Source organism: Oncorhynchus mykiss, chromosome 6 (assembly GCF_057628025.1).
Source record: "Oncorhynchus mykiss isolate SJ-2025 chromosome 6, ASM5762802v1, whole genome shotgun sequence".
In the NCBI taxonomy this organism is placed as follows: Eukaryota; Metazoa; Chordata; class Actinopteri; order Salmoniformes; family Salmonidae; genus Oncorhynchus; species Oncorhynchus mykiss.
The window spans coordinates 750869-775440 of NC_143027.1; the positions used below are offsets into that span (position 1 = coordinate 750869).

The following is a 24572-nucleotide window of genomic DNA, read 5'->3' on the forward strand; positions in this document are numbered from 1 at the left end:
TTGTGGGACTACATCATTGTTAGTGGACTGTAAAATTACATAAATAAACTATCTTCTCCCTTTTCACACACTCCATGTGTGAAAAAGCAATGATCTTTATTAACAAATATATACTTGAATAGTCCTTGTGTGGATTTCAACGCTCAACGAAGTCCTACATTAATAGGTCTATAAAACAATTATTCCAATTGTATGCCTAATTCTGGCTTGGGGAACAGAGCGGGGGAAAGTAGCAGAAATGCATTGAACTCTAAAAGGAACTAATTCAAATAGTTACAATGCTAAAAAGTATTTGTAAATAGGTCTGTAAATTGTTATAACTCTTGTGGGAATCTTTGTAGAGATGGACGTCTCATCACAGGAGAAAAAAGGTGGACTATAGACATAGTTAATGAAGGGAACTGCCTTGGAGGAGCTTCTGACTACAGACTCAGCGGAGTGAGCAGAATGGAGCTAACCTTAACCCTTCCTGGATAGCTCAGTCAGATGGATGTTTCACTGGACAGGTGTCCCTCCATCACTCAACCACAGCGCCTCCTGTCACTGCACTCCACCCACCCTTTAGTCACATCTGAGCTCATATAGTCACAACCACTCAATGAAATAGTCATATGTATCTCTATGGTCACCTCCCACTGGGTGATGTTAAAAATATTTAATGGTCTGATGTGATTAATAAGGAGCATCCAGATGCTGCACTTGATGAATTTATGAAATTGCTTCTTCCAATTATTGATAAATATTCACCTGTTAAGAAACTGACTGTTGAACTGTTAAGGCTCCATGGATTGATGAGGAATTTAAGTACTGTATGGTTGAAAGAGAAGGGGAAAAGAAGTGGTGTCACGTTCTGACCTTTATTTTCCTTTGTGTTGTCTTTATTTAGTATGGTCAGGGTGTGAGTTGGGGTGGGCAGTCTATGTTTTGTGTTTCTATGTTTAGGTTTCTTTTTCGGCCTAGTATGGTTCTCAATCAGAGGCAGGTGTCGTTAGTTGTCTCTGATTGAGAATCATACTTAGGTAGCCTGGGTTTCACTGTTGGTTTTTATTTTATTTTTATTTCACCTTTATTTAACCAGGTAGGCTAGTTGAGAACAAGTTCTCATTTGCAACTGCGACCTGGCCAAGATAAAGCGTAGCAGTTCGACACAAACAACAACACAGAGTTACACATGGAACAAACAAAACACACAGTCAATAATACAGTAGAACAAAATAAAACAAAAAGTCTATATACAGTGAGTGCAAATGAGGTAAGTTAAGGAAATAAATAGGCCATGGTGGCGAAGTAATTACAATATAGCAATTAAACACTGGAATGGTAGATCAGCAGAAGATGAATGTGCAGGTAGAGATACTGGGGTGCAAAGGAGCTAAATAAATAAATACCAGTATGGGGATGAGGTAGGTAGATAGATGGGCTGTTTACAGATAGGCTAAGTACAGGTGCAGTGATCTGTAAAATGCTCTGACAGCTGGTGCTTAAAGCTAGTGAGGGAGATGTGAGTCTCCAGCTTCAGAGATTTTAGCAATTTGTTCCAGTCATGGGCACCAGAGAACTGGAAGGAAAGACGACCAAAGGAGGAATTGGCTTTGGGGGTGACCAGTGAGATATACCTGCTGGAGCGCGTGCTACGAGTGGGTGCTGCTATGGTGACCAGTGAGCTGAGATAAGGCGGGGCTTTACCTAGCAGAGACTTGTAGATAACCTGTAGCCAGTGGGTTTGGCGACGAGTATGAAGCGAGGGCCAACCAACGAGAGCGTACAGGTCGCAATGGTGGGTGGTGTATGGGGCTTTGGTGACAAAACGGATGGCACTGTGATAGACTGCATCCAGTTTGTTGAGGAGAGTGTTGGAGGCTATTTTATAGATGACATCACCAAAGTCGAGGATCGGTAGGATGGTCAGTTTTATGAGGGTATGTTTGGCAGCATGAGTGAAGGATGCTTTGTTGCGATATGGGAAGCCGATTCTAGATTTAATTTTGGATTGGAGATGCTTAATGTGAGTCTGGAAGGAGAGTTTACAGTCTAACCAGACACCCAGGTATTTGTAGTTGTCCACGTATTCTAAGTCAGAACCGTCCAGAGTAGTGATGCTGGACGGGCGAGCAGGTGCGGGCAGCGATCGATTGAAAAGCATGCATTTAGTTTTACTTGAGTTTAAGAGCAGTTGGAGGCCACGGAAGGAGAGTTGTATGGCATTGAAGCTCGTCTCGGTTTGTGGGTGTTTGTTTCCGTGTCTGTGTTTGTCACCACACGGGACTGTTTCGGTTTGGTTTTCGTTCATGTTCACATTTATTGTTTTGTATTTCTTAGTATTCAATTTATGTTTTATAATAAACGATATGGACACTTATCACGCTGCGTTTTGGTCCGATCCCTGCTACACCTCCTCATCAGACGAAGAGGAGGAAATCTGCCGTTACAAGTGGCTAATAAGTCTGGCTGCACATCTGACTGAATGACTTACAGCAAATTGAGAAATGATGAGACTAAACTCAACAAAAAGAAGAAACTGTATTATGAAGCCAAGATCAATGATATAAAGAATGATGGGAAAACAACTTTCAAGTACTTGAAATGAAATTATGGGCAGAAAGACAAATTCAACTCTATCGTTCATCCAATCAGATGGCTTATTCATCACAAAACCATTTGATGTTGCCAATTATTTGAAATATTACTTCATTGGCAAAGTGTGCAAACTTAGGTAGGAAATTCCAACAACGAACAGTGAGACATCATATTCATGCATAAAAAAATTCATAATTAAAGAAAACCATTGCACGTTTGAATTTTTTGTAAAGTTAATGTGGGAGAGGTGGAAAAATTGTTGTTATCGATCAATAATGACAAACCTTCTGGCATTGACAACTATAGCCACTCCTACAGTATCTGTCATATCTTTAATCTGAGGTCAGTGATGGACAATCTCTTGGGTTGTCCATCATCTGCCATCTCTTCCTCTCCTCCTCCTCCCCTTATCTCCTCTCCTCTCCTTCTCTTCCTCTCCTTCTCTTCCTCTCATCCTACCCTTCTCTTCCTCTCTTCCTCTCCTTCTCTTCCTCTCCTTCTCTTCCTCTCTTCCTCTCCTTCTCTTCCTCTCTTCCTCTCCTTCTCTTCCTCTCTTCCTCTCCTTCTCTTCCTCTCTTCCTCTCCTTCTCTTCCTCTCTTCCTCTCCTCCTCCTCCCCTTATCTCCTCTCCTCTCCTTCTCTTCCTCTCCTTCTCTTCCTCTCTTCATCTCCTTCTCTTCCTCTCATCCTACCCTTCTCTTCCTCTCTTCCTCTCCTTCTCTTCCTCTCTTCCTCTCCTTCTCTTCCTCTCTTCCTCTCCTTCTCTTCCTCTCTTCCTCTCCTTCTCTTCCTCTCTTCCTCTCCTCCTCCTCCCCTTATCTCCTCTCCTCTCCTTCTCTTCCTCTCATCCTACCCTTCTCTTCCTCTTACAAAACTAGAGCCTCCAGGACTTGCTTTTTGGAGTGTGGTGTCAAAAAAGCAGAGCATCTTATTGGTCTACTTTACTGAGCTAAAACCCTCTTATTGGTCTACTTCACTGACCTACGACCCTCTTATTGGTTTACTTTACTGACCTACGACCCTCTTATTGGTCTACTTTACTGACCTACGACCCTCTTATTGCTCTACTTTACTGACCTACGACCCTCTTATTGGTCTACTTTACTGACCTACAACCCTCTTATTGGTCTACTTTACTGACCTACAACCCTCTTATTGGTTTACTTTACTGACCTACAACCCTCCTATTTGTCTACATTATTGACCTACAACCCTCTTATTGGTCTACTTTACTGACCTACAACCCTCCTATTTGTCTACTGACTGACCTACAACCCACTTATTGGTCTACTTTAATGACCTACAACCCTCCTATTGGTCTACCGACTGACCTACAACCTTCCCATTGGTCTACTGACTGACCTAAAACCCTCCTATTGGTCTACTTTACTGACCTACAACCCTCTTATTGGTCTACTTTACTGACCTACATCCCTCTTATTTGTCTAATTTACTGACCTACGACCCTCTTATTGGTCTACTTTACTGACCTACGACCCTCTTATTGGTCTACTTTACTGACCTACAACCCTCTTATTGGTCTACTTTACTGACCTACAACCTTCTTATTGGTCTACTTTAGTGACCTACAACCGTCTTATTGGTCTACTTTACTGACCTACAACCCTCGTATTGGTCTACTTTACTGACCTACAACCCTCCTATTGGTCTACTGACTGACCTACAACCCCCCCGGTCTACTGAACACAACACACCTAACCCACAGCCCTGTCGGGGTACTGGACATTACTACTTTACAGAAACAACTCACTGAGTCAACTCACAGAACATGTGTCTTAATCGTGTGAGAATGTGTTGTATGTACTAACCAGGGGTCGAAGTTAAGCTCGGTTGTGGAGCAGCCAGGTTGCAACGTTCATAGATAGTGACGAATCTTAGTAAACAAAAAGGAAACAAAAAGGATTGAAACAAACACAGGAATACACTGCAGGTGGGGAGATTCCTCAACTCCCTCTATAATCACACATCTACGAGCACCCATTCACTTATTAATGAAACCTGCTGGTGCTGACATTCCATACTAAACCACATGGAGAACGTTAACCTCACTTGTCTTACAAATATCTTTCAAACTGACAGAGGACTGTAGCCAGGCATATGTATATAATGATGAGATGCTTGTGTCTCCTCCCTGACAATGGGATTTGTTGTCCAGCTCCTGCATATACCTCTCTTTGGATTGGTGGATACATCTCATTATTTGAATAATCTTTTGAATATTCGATGAGGGGTGTTGACGTCAACCGCCTGTATTCAATGGAGAGAGATGCTACGCTAGCCTCATGAATATTTATATACCGTCTGGATCTGCAACAGGGCCAACTCTGATAAAGTGTTTTTTCTAAACGTTGCAGGGTGCATTACACGTGTCACGTGCATTACACTTATATCAGTACAACCATAACAACCTCACCACTACGGAACATCTATTAGATGAAAAAAAGCCTCACATATCAAAATAGCAATTAATGTATATCTTGATGAAATTCAACACTCTCTCATCGCACTCATACAAAAAATCCTCACTTGCTTAATAATTAATGATCTGCTTGACGTGGACAGATTTGGGGCGGAGTAAACCCTCTCGCTTCGCCTCTTCTTCTCTGCTGTATCTCATGTGTTCCCAAATCTACCTGATTATTACTGAGTGAGGGAGAAAGTGAGAGCACTACTAACATACTTTAATATTATAGACTATTTGTAATGTCTGCAAAATGCCAACATCAGAATTGATTTAGTAAACATCAACAACAGGATCAAAACAGAGATGAAAGAGATTAAAGAAAACATGAGAGATTAAAACAGAGATTAAAGAGATTAAAACAGAGATTAAAGAGATTAAAACAGAGATTAAAGAGATTAAAACAGATTAAAGAGATTAAAACAGACATGAGAGATTAAAACAGAGATTAAAGAGATTAAAGAGATTAAAACAGACATGGGAGATTAAAACAGAGATTAAAGAGATTAAAGAGATCAAAACAGAGATTAAAGAGATTAAAACAGATTAAAGAGATTAAAACAGACATGAGAGATTAAAACAGAGATTAAAGAGATTAAAACAGAGATTAAAGAGATTAAAACAGAGATTAAAGAGATTAAAACAGATTAAAGAGATTAAAACAGACATGAGAGATTAAAACAGAGATTAAAGAGATTAAAGAGATTAAAACAGACATGGGAGATTAAAACAGAGATTAAAGAGATTAAAGAGATCAAAACAGAGATTAAAGAGATTAAAACAGATTAAAGAGATTAAAACAGACATGAGAGATTAAAACAGAGATTAAAGAGATCAAAACAGAGATTAAAGATATTAAAACAGAGATTAAAGAGATTAAAACAGAGATTAAAGAGATCAAAACAGAGATTAAAGAGAGTAAATTTCACTGATATATCAGGAAGGAAAAACAAAATACAAGTCTCTGAATTGTTCTGCTTTATATCTTTCTCCCCTACACACAATCACATTTTACATTTCAACTCACCAATAAGTGGTTTATTTCTGTAGAACTTGTAACTACATCCAAGATTCCAAATGACATGTGTCGCTGTTTTATTCAAACATAACTAGGAATAAACAGTTTTGTAATGTGTCATTTAAAATGAATGGCTATAAAACACACACACAGAAACACAGTGCAGTAGTATTACACTCAACAATCTTAGGCTTATTGCTCATATATTTTCAACAGAGATTTTAAACAACACAATCTATCTAAATGAATACAACCAGCAAGCTGCTGTGCACTACGAACAAACAAAACAAGTCATGTATGGAAGCTTATACGCTATTTTTAAAGCAAAATTAAACAAAGGTTCATATTCTGTTAAAAGGTCTTGCTGTTCTGGGAATTAATATTCTGATATACAGTTTATTAAATATAATTTGAAAATCAAACGTGTATATCAACCAGCAGGTTAAATTATGTGGTTGGATGAGGGATAGAAACATGGAGGAGACTTCATAGAGCTGAGATAGAACTCACAGTACCAATACAAGACAAATAAAGACAGATATAGACTGATATAGACTGGTAAAGACTGATATAGACTGGTATAGACTGATATAGACTGATATCGACTGGTATAGACTGATATAGACTGGTATAGACTGATATAGACTGGTATAGACTGATATAGACTGATATCGACTGGTATAGACTGATATAGACTGGTATAGACTGATATAGATTGGTATAGACTGATATAGACTGGTATAGACTGATAGAGACTGGTAAAGACAAATATAGACTGATATTGACTGGTATAGACTGATATAGACTGGTATAGACTGATATAGACTGGCAAATACTGATATAGACTGGTATAGACTGGTATAGACTGGTAAAGACTGATATAGACAGATATAGACTGATATCGACTGGTATAGACTGAATATAGACTGATATAGACTGGTATAGACTGATATAGACTGGTAAGGACAGATATAGACTGATATCGACTGGTATAGACTGGTAAAGACTGATATAGACTGATATAGACTGGTAAAGACTGATATAGACTGATATTGACTAGTAAAGACTGATATCGACTGGTAAGGACTGATATCGACTGGTATAGACTGATATTGACTGGTATAGACTGATATAGACTGATATAGACTGGTATAGACTGATATAGACTGGCATAGACTGGTATAGACTGATATAGACTGATAAAGACTGTTACAGACTGGTATAGACTGATATAAACTGGTATAGGCTGATATAGACTGATATAGACTGATATAGACTGGTATAGACTGATATAGACTGGTATCGACTGATATAGACTGATATAGACTGGTAAGGACTGATATAGACTGATATAGACTGGTATAGACAGACATCGACTGATATAGACTGGTGTAGACTGGTAAAGACTGGTATAGACTGGTAAAGACTGATATAGACTGGTAAAGACAGATATAGACTGATATCGACTGGTAAAGACTTTTATAGACTGATAAAGACTGATATAGACTGGTAAAGACAGACATAGACTGATAGACTGGTAAAGACTGATATAGACTGGTAAATAAAGATATAGACTGGTAAAGACAGATATAGATTGATATAGACTGTAAAGACTGATATAGACTGGTAAAGAAATATATAGACTGGTAAAGACAGATATAGACTGATATAGACTGGTAAAGACTGATATAGACTGGTAAAGACTGATATAGACTGGTAAAGACAGATATAGACTGATATAGACTGGTAAAGACTGATATAGACTGGTAAAGACTGGTAAAGACAGATATAGACAGGTAAAGACTGATATAGACTGATATCGACTGGTAAAGACTGATATAGACTGATATAGACTGATAAAGACAGATATAGACTGGTAAAGACAGATATAGACTGGTAAGGACTGATATCGACTGGTATAGACTGATATTGACTGGTATAGACTGATATAGACTGATATAGACTGGTATAGACTGATATAGACTGGCATAGACTGGTATAGACTGATATAGACTGATAAAGACTGTTACAGACTGGTATAGACTGATATAAACTGGTATAGGCTGATATAGACTGATATAGACTGATATAGACTGGTATAGACTGATATAGACTGGTATCGACTGATATAGACTGATATAGACTGGTAAGGACTGATATAGACTGATATAGACTGGTATAGACAGACATCGACTGATATAGACTGGTGTAGACTGGTAAAGACTGGTATAGACTGGTAAAGACTGATATAGACTGGTAAAGACAGATATAGACTGATATCGACTGGTAAAGACTTTTATAGACTGATAAAGACTGATATAGACTGGTAAAGACAGACATAGACTGATAGACTGGTAAAGACTGATATAGACTGGTAAATAAAGATATAGACTGGTAAAGACAGATATAGATTGATATAGACTGTAAAGACTGATATAGACTGGTAAAGAAATATATAGACTGGTAAAGACAGATATAGACTGATATAGACTGGTAAAGACTGATATAGACTGGTAAAGACTGATATAGACTGGTAAAGACAGATATAGACTGATATAGACTGGTAAAGACTGATATAGACTGGTAAAGACTGGTAAAGACAGATATAGACAGGTAAAGACTGATATAGACTGATATCGACTGGTAAAGACTGATATAGACTGATATAGACTGATAAAGACAGATATAGACTGGTAAAGACAGATATAGACTGGTAAAGACAGATATAGACTGGTAAAGATAGATATAGACTTGTAAAGACTGATATAGACTGGTATAGACTGGTAAAGAAAGATATAGACTGGTAAAGACAGATATAGACTGATATAGACCGGTAAAGACTGATATAGACTGGTAAAGAAATATATAGACTGGTAAAGACAGATATAGACTGATATAGACTGGTAAAGACTGATATAGACTGGTAAAGACTGATATAGACTGGTAAAGACAGATATAGACTGATATAGACTGGTAAAGACTGATATAGACTGGTAAAGACAGATAAAGACAGATATAGACTGGTAAAGACAGATATAGACAGGTAAAGACTGATATAGACTGGTAAAGACTGATATAGACTGATATAGACTGATAAAGACAGATATAGACTGGTAAAGACAGATATAGACTGGTAAAGACAGATATAGACTGGTAAAGATAGATATAGACTTGTAAAGACTGATATAGACTGGTAAAGAAAGATATAGACTGGTAAAGACAGATATAGACTGGTAAAGACAGATATAGACTGGTAAAGACTGATCTAGACTGGTAAAGACTGATATAGACTGGTAAAGACAGATATAGACTGGTAAAGACAGATATAGACTGGTAAAGGCTGATATAGACTGGTAAAGACAGATATAGACTGGTAAAGATAGATATAGACTTGTAAAGACTGATATAGACTGGTAAAGAAAGATATAGACTGGTAAAGACTGATATAGACTGGTAAAGACAGATATAGACTGGTAAAGACAGATATAGACTGGTAAAGACTGATCTAGACTGGTAAAGACTGATATAGACTGGTAAAGACAGATATAGACTGGTAAAGACAGATATAGACTGGTAAAGGCTGATATAGACTGGTAAAGACTGATATAGACTGGTATAGACTGGTAAAGAAAGATATAGACTGATTTTTATTTTACCTTTATTTAACTCGGCAAGTCAGTTAATTAAGAACAAATTCTTATTTTCAATGACGGCCTAGGAACAGTGGGTTAACTGCCTGTTCAGGGGCAGAATGGCAGATTTTTACCTTGTCAGCTCAGGGATTCGATCTTGCTTGTGTCTGTGCCTATATGTGTGTCTCTTCACAGTCCCCGCTGTTCCATATGGTGTAATTTTATCTGGTTTTAAAATCTGATTCCACTGTTTGCATCAGTTACCTGATGTGGAATTGAGTTACATGTAGTCATGGCTCTATGTTATGGCCATTTGGGTCTTTGTGTGTCAAAAAAGATACACGCATAACACAATTTGACTCATCAAATAACCTTGTTGACCAATCAGGACCTGAATAGGACTGCATGTCACAATAAGTGACACGTAGTTATTACACATTGATTACAATATCACTCGTATTTCAAATGTCACAGCGATTGACCGATACGTCTGCTATGAAGCTGGTAAAGTTTTGTCTCACGTAGCTACCGCAGCTGCACGGGCCCACACTTCCCCAGGCTTTGGACAGTGCTGGTCATAAAGAAAGCTAGCTAGCTGATGGACGCGAATGGTGTTCTTTCCCAAAAACATAGCAAAACAACATCATATTTTCTCAGTAGCTATAGTTAGCTAGCTAACTATCTAGATAGGTGTCATCTGAAATACTGTCACGTTTGGTCAGGGTATGAGTTGGGGTGGGCATTCTAGTTTTTCTTCTATGTGTTGTATTTCTGTGTTTGGCCTGGTATGGTTCCCAATCAGAGGCAGCTGTCTATCGTAGTCTCTGATTGAGAACCATACTTAGGTAGCCTGTTCCCATCGGTGTTTTGTGGGTGATTATTTTCTGTCTAGTGTTTCTCGTCACCTTACAGAACTGTTTCGTTTCTTTCTCTTTGTTATTTTGTTTAGTGTTCTGAGTTTAAATAAATATGAATATGAACACTTACCACGCTGCGCTTTGGTCCTCCTCTCCTTCCACCGAAGACGATCGTTACAAATACCCCAAATGTATAAGACAGTCCGTCATTGACAGCGAAGCAAATTAATACAAATAGTGGAATTATGTCATAATTTAATAGATCTTGCAAAACGAATTTGGAATGTTGTTATATAAATTCAAAATACAATAATTTGTTAATTTGACAAAAATCTGTTGAAATCCCACTGGGTGTATTAGACTTTAGAATTGCATTGGGGGCATCCTTGTTTCACTGCACAGCCTTACCTATGGGTTGTGGATCAATGACATGGGGTATCAGTCGACTCAGTGACACCCAGAGAACATTAGCATCTTAGCTCTTATTGCAGGACTCAGAAACAACTGTGAATTGAGCCTCATTTACTGTACCAGTCAACCTACTATGTGTATTGAACACTAATCCAAAGGGGAAACAATACAACGTGGATGTTTAGGAGTCTGATAACACTGAGGAGGACGTTGGGAAAAAAGCACTTAGGTACTGAGTAGAATGATACCCCATTTCATTGATCCCCAATCCTTAGATAAGGCTGTACAGTGCAAAATGATTGTCAGTACACACAATAGGCTGACTGGGCAGGTGATTTCCCTGTCAACGTCCCTGATAAGAGCTATTTGCTTAAACTCTTCACATTTGTGTTCTGTGGGTGTCACCGAGTAGACATATACCCCATTCCAACCTTGTTTACCATTATCTAGTCTAAATATGTCATGATTCCACCAATTGTAATGTTCTGCGTAATTTTCATAGAGACTTTTATTTTGAAGGCCAACCGCAAAGGTCATTATTGTGTCTATCTTCACAACACGTAACCGGTCCGGTAAAGCCTCACGTGCCAGAGGAAGTTATCTGGCTGCTTATAACGTTAGCTTTGGGCAACATGGTTAAGTAGCTAGCTGGCTCGTTATTTTCATGAACTGAAAGTGTCTCCCGAACTAATTCTTACATGGAATCCTAAATCATTGTTCAGAATAATGAAAATGACTGCATTGTTTTCAGGCTGGTTGTATTGGCGCTAGCTAGGTGCCAAGCTAAAGATAGGGTGCTACTGCAGAAGTTGCAAATAACATGTATCAAAGATATTTGCACAATTTTTTGATCTTGCTTGTTTGATCCTGATCTTATTTTAAATGCTCACACAGACGTTTTCCCATTCGGTAGAACAAATACAGCCATATTACCAACGCGGTATTGTAAACACATCGTGGCCGGGTGTTTGCAGACGTATTTTTTTGTACAGCTTTGAAAGTGCTATTGATCGCAGTGGTGGTGCTTGGCTTGTTAAGTGCAAATTCAGCACACAACATCATTCTATAAAAATAACTGTTTTTTAAAGTGTATCGTTTTCGACACGCAGACCCAAACGGCGCTCCATACTATGTAGTACCTTACGCCTCCCATAGTCTGTTCTGGACTGACTGATATAGACTGATTGGTATATACAAATATAGACGGGTATAGGTTGGTATATACCGATATACACTGGTACTGACTGACTGGTATAGCCTAATATTGCCTGAAGTAGACTGATAGACTAGTATATTCCATATATAGACTAATATAAACTGGTATAGAGTAGGATAGACTGGTATAGACTAGCATAGATCTAGGGAGGCAACATGATTCATAACTCCCCTGTATGTTCACCTTCCCCCTGGCTAACAGACCACACTCACTAGAACCATTTATATAGAGCTCAGACAGGAAAAAATAACCACTTTGAATATCTTCAGAATGACAACATTGGAAGAAAGTTTACAGAAACAAAACCTTTATTTCAACAAATAGATTTCAAAAAGAGTGTGATTTTAGATGTTTTTTCTCTTCCTCTCTCTGGTTACTTGTGGTTTCCCTCTATGATGGAGTCGACAGTAAAGCCCTGTCCCTGGTCTTGTCCGTCACACTCAGTCTTCCCCTCAGAGCTGTTGACCAGGGAGCTGATGGACAGACAGGATAGACCGTCATGGCCGTTAGCGCCTCCACTGACTGGGGAGAAGGCTGCAGGGAGACACAGACAGGTGGGTTAGAAACAGCATGATCATTACACAGGTGCACCTTGTGCTGGGGACAATAAAAGGCAATGTGCAGTTTTGTCACAACACAATGCCACAGATGTCTGTATTTTTGAGGGAGCGTGATATTGGAATGCTGACTCCAGGAATGTCCACCAGAGCTGTTGCCAGAGAATTGAATGTTCATTTTTGTACCATAAGCTGCATCCAACGTCGTTTTAGAGAGTACCTCCATCCGGCCTCACAACCGCAGACCACGTGTATGGCGTGGTGTGGGCGAGTGGTGAACATGGTGGCGGTGGGGTTATGGTATGGGTAGGCCTAAGCTACGGACAACAAGTACTATTGCATTTTATTGATGGCAATGTCTCGACCTCTGAATGACTCTCTCTCTCTCTCTCTACATCACCTGCTGTCTCGACCTCTGAATGACTCTCTCTCTCTCTCTACATCACCTGCTGTCTCGACCTCTGAATGACTCTCTCTCTCTCTACATCACCTGCTGTCTCGACCTCTGAATGACTCTCTCTCTCTCTCTCTCTACATCACCTGCTGTCTAGGCCTCTGAATGACTCTACATCACCTGCTGTCTAGTCCTCTGAATGACTCTCTCTCTCTACCTCACCTGCTGTCTAGTCCTCTGAATGACTCTCTCTCTCTCTACCTCACCTGCTGTCTCGGCCTCTGAATGACTCTCTCCCTTTCTCTCTCTACCACACCTGCTGTCTCAACCTCTGAATGATCGACTATGAAAAGCCAGCTGACATTTACTCCTGAGGTGCTGACCTGTTGCAACACTCTACCTGTTGCAACCCTCCAACTGCTCTTAAACGCTAGTAAAACCAAATGCATGCTTTTCAACCGTTCGCTGCCTGCACCCGCACGCCTGACCAGCATCACCACCCTGGATGGTTCCGACCTTGAATATGTGGACATCTATAAGTACCTAGGTGTCTGGCTAGACTCTAAACTCTCCTTCCAGACCCATATCAAACATCTCCAATCGAAAATCAAATCAAGAGTCGGCTTTCTATTCCGCAACAAAGCCTCCTTCAGTCACGCCGCTAAACTTACCCTAGTAAAACTGACTATCCTACCGATCCTCGACTTCGGCGATGTCATCTACAAAATTGCTTCCAACACTCTACTCAGCAAACTGGATGCAGTTTATCACAGTGCCATCCGTTTTGTCACTAAAGCACCTTATACCACCCACCACTGCGACTTGTATGCTCTAGTCGGCTGGCCCTCGCTACATATTCGTCGCCAGACCCACTGGCTCCAGGTCATCTACAAGTCCATGCTAGGTAAAGCTCCGCCTTATCTCAGTTCACTGGTTACGATGGCAACACCCATCCGTAGCACGCGCTCCAGCAGGTGTATCTCACTGATCATCCCTAAAGCCAACACCTCATTTGGCCGCCTTTCGTTCCAGTTCTCTGCTGCCTGTGACTGGAACGAATTGCAAAAATCGCTGAAGTTGGAGACTTTTATCTCCCTCACCAACTTCAAACATCTGCTATCTGAGCAGCTAACCGATCGCTGCAGCTGTACATAGTCTATTGGTAAATAGCCCACCCATTTTCACCTACCTCATCCCCATACTGTTTTTATTTATTTATTTTTCTGCTCTTTTGCACACCAATATCTCTACCTGTACATAACCATCTGATCATTTATCACTCCAGTGTTAATCTGCATAATTGTAATTATTTGCCTACCTTCTCATGCCTTTTGCACACAATGTATATATAGACTCCCCTTTTTTCTACTGTGTTATTGACTTGTTAAATGTTTACTCCATGTGTAACTCTGTGTTGTCTGTTCACACTGCTATGCCTTATCTTGGCCAGGTCGCAGTTGCAAATGAGAACTTGTTCTCAACTAGCCTACCTGGTTAAATAAAGGTGAAATAAAAAATAAATAAAAAATAAATACACCCACTGTGATTATTATTTGACCCTGCTGGTCTTCTATGAAGGTTTGAACATCTCGAGGGAACAATCTGGCCTTAATGGCCATGATGTACTCTTATAATCTCCACCCGGCATATTTACAAAAAATTAAAAACAGAAATATCTTATTTACATAAGTAAGAGATTCGAAATTGAGCCCAGGTGTATCCTGTTTCATTTGACCCTCCTTGAGATGTTTCTACAACTTGGAGACCACCTGTGGTAAATTCAATTGATTGAACATGATTTGGAGAAAAAAAAATCTGCAGCATTGAAGGTCCCCAAGAACACAGTGGCCTCCATCATTCTTAAATGGAAGAAGTATGGCAATACCAAGACTCTTCCTAGAGCTGGCCGCCCGGCCAAACTGAGCAATCGGGGAGAAGGGCCTTGGTCAGGGAGGTGACAAAGAACTCGATGGTCACTCTGAAAGACCTTCAGAGTTCCTCTGTGGAGATGGGAGAACCTTCCTGAAGGACAATAATATCTGCAGCACTCCACCAATCAGGCCTTTATGGTAGAGTGGCCAGACAGTAGCCACACCTCAGTAAAAAGGCACATGACAGCCCACTTGGAGTTTGCCAAAAGGCACCTAAAGGACTCTCAGACCATGAGAAACAATATTCTCTGGTCTGATGAAACTAAGATTGAACTCTTTGGCCTGAATGCCCGGTGTCACATCTGAAGGAAACCTGACACCATCCCTACGGTGAAGCATAGTGGTGGCAACATCATGCTGTGGGGATGTTTTTCAGCGGCAGGGACATGAAGACTAGTCAGGATTGAGGTAAAGATGAACGGAGCAAAGTACAGAGATCCTTGATGAAAACCTGCTCCAAAGCACTCAGGACCTCAGATTGGGGCAAAGGTTCACCTTCCAACACAACAATGACCCTAAGCACACAGCCAAGACAAAGAAGGAGTGGCTTGGGGATATCCTTGAGTGGCCCAGCCAGAGCTCGCACTTGAACCCGATCAAACATCTCTGGAGAGACCTGAAAATAGCTGTGCAGCGATGCTCCCCATCCAACCTGACAGAGCTTGAGAGGATCTGCAGAGAAGAATGGGAGAAACTCCCCAAATACAGGTATGCCAAGCTTGTAGCGTCATACCCAAGAAGACTCGAGGCTGTAATCGCTGCCAAAAGTGTTTCAACAAAGTACTAAGTAAAGGGTCTAAATACTTATGTGAATATGATATTCGTTTTTTTTTGTGTAAAAATGTAAAAATGTGTTTTTGCGTTGTCATTATGGGGTTTTGTATGTAGATTGATAAGGGGAAAAAAGTATTTGATCCATTTTAGAATAAGGCTGTTAAGTGACACATTGTGGAAGAAGTGGAGGGCTCTGAATGTTTTACACTGTACACAACTGAAACTGAGAGGTTGTAATCTGGATAAGGGGAAAGGTTTCGAGGTTTAATGCTTTAATATTTAATCATTTTAGCCCCCTGAACAAATCATCCCGATATAAATAAGCACATTTTATTTGTCAGGCTTGCTCTTCCAAATAAAGTGAAATATTTTTTGCTCAAATCATTTAAAAGAAAGATACTTTTGGTGTAGGCAGGGTCATAAATAAATAGGTACACTTGAATATGATTAAAGAACTAGGTCAGGATATTTAACCTCCTCCATGTATATCTCACTAGGTCAGGATATTAAACCTCCTCCATGTATATCTCACTAGGTCAGGATATTAAACCTCCTCCATGTATATCTCACTAGGTCAGGATATTAAACCTCCTCCATGTATATCTCACTAGGTCAGGATATTAAACCTCCTCCATGTAAATCTCACTAGGTCAGGATATTAAACCTCCTCCATGTATATCTCACTAGGTCAGGATATTAAACCTCCTCCATGTATATCTCACTAGGTCAGGATATTAAACCCCCATGTATATCTCACTAGGTCAGGATATTAAACCTCCTCCATGTATATCTCACTAGGTCAGGATATTAAACCTCCTCCATGTATATCTCACTAGGTCAGGATATTAAACCTCCTCCATGTATATCTCACTAGGTCAGGATATTAAACCTCCTCCATGTATATCTCACTAGGTCAGGATATTAAACCTGCTCCATGTATATCTCACTAGGTCAGGATATTAAACCTCCATGTATATCTCACTAGGTCAGGATGTTAAACCTCCATGTATATCTCACTAGGTCAGGATATTAAACCTCCTCCATGTATACCTCACTAGGTCAGGATATTAAACCTCCTCCATGTATATCTCACTAGGTCAGGGTATTAAACCTCCATGTATATCTCACTAGGTCAGGATATTAAACCGACATGTATATCTCACTAGGTCAGGATATTAAACCTTCTCCATGTATATCTCACTAGGTCAGGATATTAAACCTCCTCCATGTATATCTCACTAGGTCAGGATATTAAACCTCCTCCATGTATATCTCACTAGGTCAGGATATTAAACCTCCTCCATGTATATCTCACTAGGTCAGGATATTAAACCTCCTCCATTTATATCTCACTAGGTCAGGATATTAAACCTCCATGTATATCTCACTAGATCAGGATATTAAACCTCCATGTATATCTCACTAGGTCAGGATATTAAACCTCCTCCATGTATATCTCACTAGGTCAGGATATTAAACCTCCTCCATGTATATCTTACTAGGTCAGGATATTAAACCTCCTCCATGTATATCTCACTAGGTCAGGGTATTAAACCTGCTCCATGTATATCTCACTAGGTCAGGGTATTAAACCTCCATATATCCACTAGTTCTAATGTGTCCAATGATATTCGTAAATACCCCTGAGGGTGATGCCCTATAATATAAAATATTATTCTGAATTTTAATGCAGTATTTCTATTCAGTTGCATATCGGTATTGTATCTACATTAGGTTCTAGATCAGTGTTCTGTGCATTAAAGACACATTCTACATTAGGTTTTAGATCAGGGTTCTGTGCATTAAAGACACATTCTACATTAGGTTCTAGATCAGGGTTCTGTGCATTACAGACATATTTCTGAAGCAACAGGAAGCAGTGGACTAGTTGATGAAAGGCTAAACCTGACAAAGATTACAGAAGGCAAATAGAAGGTAGGGCTTTGTTCTAAAGAAGTGCACTATATAGGGAATAGGGCCCTGGTCTAAAGTAGTGCACTATATTGGGAATAGGGCCCTGGTCTAAAGTAGTGCACTATATAGGGAATAGGGCCCTGGTCTAAAGTAGTGCACTATATAGGGATTAGGGCTCTGGTCTAAAGTAGTGGACTATATAGGGAATATGGCTCTGGTCTATAGTAGTGCACTACATAGGGAATAGGGCTCTGGTCTAAAGTAGTGCACTATATAGGGAATAGGGCTCTGGTCTATAGTAGTGGACTATATAGGGAATAGGGCTCTGGTCTATAGTAGTACCACTATATAGGGAATAGGGCTCTGGTCTATAGTAGTACCACTATATAGGGAATAGGGCTCTGGTCTAAAGTAGTGTACTATATAGGGAATAGGGCTCTGGTCTATAGTAGTACCACTATATAGGGAATAGGGCTCTGGTCTATAGTAGTACCACTATATATGGAATAGGGCTCTGGTCTATAGTAGTGCACTATATAGGGAATAGGGCTCTGGTCTATAGTAGTGCACTATATATAGGGAAAAGGGCTCTGGTCTATAGTAGTGCACTATATAGGGAAAAGGGCTCTGGTCTATAGTAGTGCACTATATAGGGAATAGAGCTCTGGTCTATAGTAGTACCACTATATAGGGAATAGAGCTCTGGTCTATAGTAGTACCACTATATAGGGAATAGGGCTCTGGTCTATAGTAGTACCACTATATAGGGAAAAGGGTGCCATTTGGGACACAATCTAAGACTTTTCTCCTGACAGAAAATGAACAATAACCCCACTTTACTGAACCACATACGTCCGTCAAGTTTAAACTGCTCTGAAACACGAGAGGCTCTACCTTACATCATTCACACAAAGATTATTCTCCCCATGAACTTTTGCCCTTCTCACACTCTCTTTCCTCACACTCCCTCTCCTCCCACTCCTTTCCCCTTCTCTACAGAATATTTTTGAATCCACGGCTATTAAACAGTCTTTGTGTTGCTTTAACAAAAGGAAGCTTTTTCTCCTGCCCCGTGAAAGAGGGAGGGAGTGAGTGAAAGAGGGAGTGAACAAGACTCAATCATTCCTGCAAGTGAGAGAAGAGAGGAACAAAAGCCCAGATGTGACAGGAGGGGAGAGAATGATAGAGGAGAGGAAGAAAGGAGAGAGGAGAGAAGAGGAAGAGATGAGAGAATGATAGAGGAAAGGAAGAGGAGAGGAAGAGAGGATAGAGGAGAGAAGAGGAAGAGATGAGAGAATGATAGAGGAAAGGAAGAGGAGAGGAAGAGAGGATAGAGGAGAGGAAGAAAGGAGAGAGGAGAGAAGAGGAAGAGATGAGAGAATGATAGAGGAAAGGAAGAGGAGAGGAAGAGAGGATAGAGGAGAGGAAGAAAGGATAGAGGAGAGAAAAGGAAGAGAGGAGAGAATGATAGAGGAGAGGAAGAGAGGATAGAGGAGAGGAAGAGAGGATAGAGGAGAGAAGAGGAAGAGATGAGAGAATGATAGAGGAAAGGAAGAGGAGAGGAAGAGAGGATAGAGGAGAGGAAGAAAGGAGAGAGGAGAGAAGAGGAAGAGATGAGAGAATGATAGAGGAGAGGAAGAGAGGATAGAGGAGAGGAAAAAAGGAGAGAGGAGAGAAGAGGAAGAGATGAGAGAATGATAGAGGAAAGGAAGAGGAGAGGAAGAGAGGATAGAGGAGAGGAAGAAAGGATAGAGGAGAGAAAAGGAAGAGAGGAGAGAATGATAGAGGAGAGGAAGAGAGGATAGAGGAAAGGAAGAGGATAGAGGAGAGGAAGAGAGGATAGAGGAGAGGGAGAGAGGATAGAGGAGAGGAAGAGATGAGATGATAGAGAGGAGAGGATAGAGGAGAGGAAGAGAGGATAGAGGAGAGGAAGAGAGAATATAGGAGAGAGGATAGAGGAGAGGAAGAGAGGATAGAGGAGAGGAAGAAAGGAGAGGAGGAGAGAGTATGATAGAGAGGGAGAGGATAGAGGAGAGGAAGAGAGGATAGAGGAGAGGAAGAGAGAATAGAGGAGAGGAAGAGAGGATAGAGGAGAGGAAGAAAGGAGAGGAGGAGAGTATGATAGAGAGGGAGAGGATGATAGAGGAGAGGAAAAGAGGAGAGGAGGAGAGAGGAACTCATTCAGATCTGATCCTGGTGAATGGCTCTTTCCTTCTGTCTATTCTTTAAGAAGTCAGTCAGGTCTCAACTTACTGTTGAAGACTTGTAAATAGTAAACTACACAAGGTGTTGCTTCTACACTTGCATTGCTTGCTGTTTGTGGTTTTAGGCTGGGTTTCTGTACAGCACTTTGTGACATCTGCTGATGTAAAAAGGGCTTTTTAAATACATTTGATTGATTGTGCATCAGCAGTTTATCTTGTTATGTCAGCCACTCAATTAGCCATGTCAGCCAAAATGTTTTAGATTGATAAGTTAGTCTAGCTGCCAGCTATCTAAACTTACTTATCATTGTCTAATTACGGCATGGGGACCCCCATTGGTTTGTCAGTCTCACTCAAATATCATAGTAAAAACTGAAAACATTTCTCTCCGTCCCATGGCAAAATCTGTAGTATTACACAAAATATGTTCTCTCTGCTGTCAAGAGGCAAGAGGGCGGCTGTTCAAATGTTTTGCTTGCAATGTGGTGGGGGGAATGAATTCATCATTTTATGAATGAACACCCTAAACTGAGACCCAAAATGAAGATTTGACTATCCCTAGCTGGCTAACGTTAACTGCGTGAGCAGTATAGCACCTTTCATTGATTTCAAATGCAGCATTCCCTCAATGGTTGTAGGGTAGCAGGGGCCGAGACCGAGACCATGTAGCAGCAGGGGCCGAGACCATGTAGCAACAAGGGCCGAGACCATGTAGCAGGTCGGGACGAGACCATGTAGCAGCAGGGGCCGAGACCATGTAGCAGCAGGGGCCGAGACCATGTAGCAGCAGGGGCCGAGACCATGTAGCAACAGGGGCCGAGACCATGTAGCAGGTGGGGCCGAGACCATGTAGCAGCAGGGGCCGAGACCATGTAGCAGGTGGGGTCGAGACCATGTAGCAGGTGGGGCCGAGACCATGTAGCTGGTGGGGCCGAGACCATGTAGCAGGCGGGGCCGAGACCATGTAGCAGGTGGGGCCGAGACCATGTAGCAGCAGGGGCCGAGACCATGTAGCAGCAGGGGCCGAGACCATGTAGCAGGTGGGGCCGAGACCATGTAGCAGCAGGGGCCGAGACCATGTAGCAGGGGCCGAGACCATGCAGCAGGTGGGGACGAGACCATGTAGCAGCAGGGGCCGAGACCGAGACCATGTAGCAGCAGGTGGGGACGAGACCATGTAGCAGGTGGGGACGAGGCCATGTAGCAGGTGGGGACGAGGCCATGTAGCAGGTGGGGACGAGACCAAGACCATGTAGCAGCAGGTGGGGACGAGACCATGTAGCAGGTGGGGCCGAGACCGAGACCATGTAGCAGCAGGTGGGGACGAGACCATGTATCAGCAGGTGGGGCCGAGACCGAGACCAAGTAGCAGGCGGGGCCGAGACCGAAACCATGTAGCAGCAGGTGGGGACGAGACCATGCAGCAGGTGGGGCCGAGACCATGTAGCAGCAGGGGCCGAGACCATGTAGCAGCAAGGGCCGAGACCATGTAGCAGGTCGGGCCGAGACCATGCAGCAGGTCGGGCCGAGACCATGCAGCAGCAGGGGCCGAGACCATGTAGCAGCAGGGGCCGAGACCATGTAGCAGCAGGGGCCGAGACCATGTAGCATATGGGGCCGAGAACATGTAGCAGCAGGGGCCGAGACCATGTAGCAGGTGGGGCCGAGACCATGTAGCAGGCGGGGCCGAGACCATGTAGCAGGCGGGGCCGAGACCATGTAGCAGGTGGGGCCGAGACCATGTAGCAGGTGGGGCCGAGACCATGTAGCAACAGGGGCCGAGACCATGTAGCAGGTGGGGCCGAGACCATGTAGCAGGTGGGGCCGAGACCATGTAGCAGGTGGGGCCGAGACCATGTAGCAGGTGGGGCCGAGACCATGTAGCAACAGGGGCCGAGACCATGTAGCAGCAGGGGCCGAGACCATGCAGCAGGGGCCGAGACCATGAAACAGGGGCCGAGACCATGCAGCAGCAGGGGCCGAGACCATGCAGCAGCAGGGGCCGAGACCATGCAGCAGCAGGGGCCGAGACCATGCAGCAGCAGGGGCCGAGACCATGCAGCAGCAGGGGCCGAGACCATGCAAAAGCAGGGGCCGAGACCATGCAGCAGCAGGGGCCGAGACCATGCAACAGCAGGGGCCGAGACCATGCAACAGCAGGTGCCGAGACCATGCAGCAGCAGGGGCCGAGACCATGCAGCAGCAGGGGCCGAGACCATGCAGCAGCAGGGGCCGAGACCATGTAGCAGCAGGTGGGGACGAGACCATGTAGCAGCAGGGGCCGAGACCATGTAGCAGCAGGGGCCGAGACCATGCAGCAGTTGGGGACGACACCATGCAGCAGGTGGGGACGAGACCATGTAGCAGCAGGGGCCGAGACCGAGACCATGTAGCAGCAGGTGGGGACGAAACCATGTAGCAGGTGGGGCCGAGACCATGTAGCAGGTGGGGCCGAGACCATGTAGCAGGTGGGGACGAGGCCATGTAGCAGGTGGGGACGAGGCCATGTAGCAGGTGGGGACGAGACCAAGACCATGTAGCAGCAGGTGGGGACGAGACCATGCAGCAGATGGGGCCGAGACCGAGACCATGTAGCAGCAGGTGGGGCCGAGACCGAGACCATGTAGCAGCAGGTGGGGACGAGACCATGTAGCAGGTGGGGACGAGGCCATGTAGCAGGTGGGGACGAGGCCATGTAGCAGGTGGGGACGAGACCAAGACCATGTAGCAGCAGGTGGGGACGAGACCATGCAGCAGGTGGGGCCGAGACCGAGACCATGTAGCAGCAGGTGGGGCCGAGACCGAGACCATGTAGCAGCAGGTGGGGACGAGACCATGTAGCAGCAGGTGGGGCCGAGACCGAGACCAAGTAGCAGGCGGGGCCGAGACCGAAACCATGTAGCAGCAGGTGGGACGAGACCATGCAGCAGGTGGGGCCGAGACCATGTAGCAGCAGGGGCCGAGACTATGTAGCAGCAGGGGCCGAGACCATGTAGCAGCAGGGAACGAGACCGAGACCATGTAGCAGGTCGGGCCGAGACCATGTAGCAGCAGGGGCCGAGACCATGTAGCAGCAGGGGCCGAGACCATGTAGCAGGTGGGGCCGAGACCATGTAGCAGCAGGGGCCGAGACCATGTAGCAGGTGGGGCCGAGACCATGTAGCAGGCGGGGCCGAGACCATGTAGCAGGTGGGGCCGAGACCATGTAGCAGGTGGGGCCGAGACCATGTAGCAGGTGGGGCCGAGACCATGTAGCAACAGGGGCCGAGACCATGTAGCAGGTGGGGCCGAGACCATGTAGCAGGTGGGGCCGAGACCATGTAGCAGGTGGGGCCGAGACCATGTAGCAGGCGGGGCCGAGACCATGTAGCAGGTGGGGCCGAGACCATGTAGCAGGTGGGGCCGAGACCATGTAGCAACAGGGGCCGAGACCATGTAGCAGGTCGGGCCGAGACCATGCAGCAGCAGGGGCCGAGACCATGCAGCAGCAGGGGCCGAGACCATGCAACAGGGGCCGAGACCATGCAGCAGCAGGGGCCGAGACCATGCAGTGGCCGAGACCATGCAGCAGGGGCCGAGACCATGCAACAGGGGCCGAGACCATGCAGCAGCAGGGGCCGAGACCATGTAGCAGCAGGGGCCGAGACCATGTAGCAGCAGGGAACGAGACCGAGACCATGTAGCAGGTCGGGCCGAGACCATGTAGCAGCAGGGGCCGAGACCATGTAGCAGCAGGGGCCGAGACCATGTAGCAGGTGGGGCCGAGACCATGTAGCAGCAGGGGCCGAGACCATGTAGCAGGTGGGGCCGAGACCATGTAGCAGGCGGGGCCGAGACCATGTAGCAGGTGGGGCCGAGACCATGTAGCAGGTGGGGCCGAGACCATGTAGCAACAGGGGCCGAGACCATGTAGCAGGTGGGGCCGAGACCATGTAGCAGGTGGGGCCGAGACCATGTAGCAGGTGGGGCCGAGACCATGTAGCAGGTGGGGCCGAGACCATGTAGCAGGCGGGGCCGAGGTGAGGCTGTGCTGGGTGAGGTGAGGCTGGGCTGGGGGGTGAGGTGAGGCTGGGCTGGGCTGGGTGAGGCTGGGCTGGGGGGTGAGGTGAGACTGGGCTGGGGGGTGAGGTGAGACTGGGCTGGGGGGTGAGGTGAGGCTGGGCTGGGTGAGGTGAGGCTGGGCTGGGTGAGGCTGGGCTGGGGGGTGAGGTGAGGCTGGGTGAGGTGAGGCTGTGCTGGGTGAGGTGAGGCTGGGCTGTGGGGTGAGGTGAGGCTGGGCTGGGTGAGGTGAGGCTGGGCTGGGGGGTGAGGTGAGACTGGGCTGGGGGGTGAGGTGAGGTGAGGCTGGGCTGGGGGGTGAGGTGAGGCTGGGTGAGGTGAGGGGTTAAGTTGGGTTTGACTGCAGCATCACCTCTTTTCCCGTCCAGTGTATTTACGGCGCAGGGTGGGGGGGGGGGGGATAGGACAGCGTGGCATCCTGATCCTTATTTGGCTGCTTGGTGTGTGTGTGTGTGTGTGTGTGTTTGGCCAACTAATGACCTGCTTTCTGCTGGGGAGTGCAGTGCTGCCGTCAGGGCTGGGAGAGAGCTGTCACACGGTGTTCCT

At 44.2% G+C, this 24572-nt stretch overlaps 1 protein-coding gene across 2 annotated transcripts in view; it reads right to left on the reverse strand.

Moving 5' to 3' along the window:
• Positions 1-12483: 12483 nt before the first annotated feature.
• The window catches only part of dmrt1 (doublesex and mab-3 related transcription factor 1), a 45895-nt gene continuing 33806 nt past the window's right edge, over positions 12484-24572 (reverse strand). Inside the window, exon 4 of one of the 2 annotated variants that reach the window (XM_090236751.1) lies at positions 12484-12727. In XM_090236751.1, coding sequence (XP_090092877.1) covers positions 12567-12727 — 161 coding nt within the window. In that variant the 3' untranslated portion in view covers positions 12484-12566. 2 annotated transcript variants of the gene reach the window in all.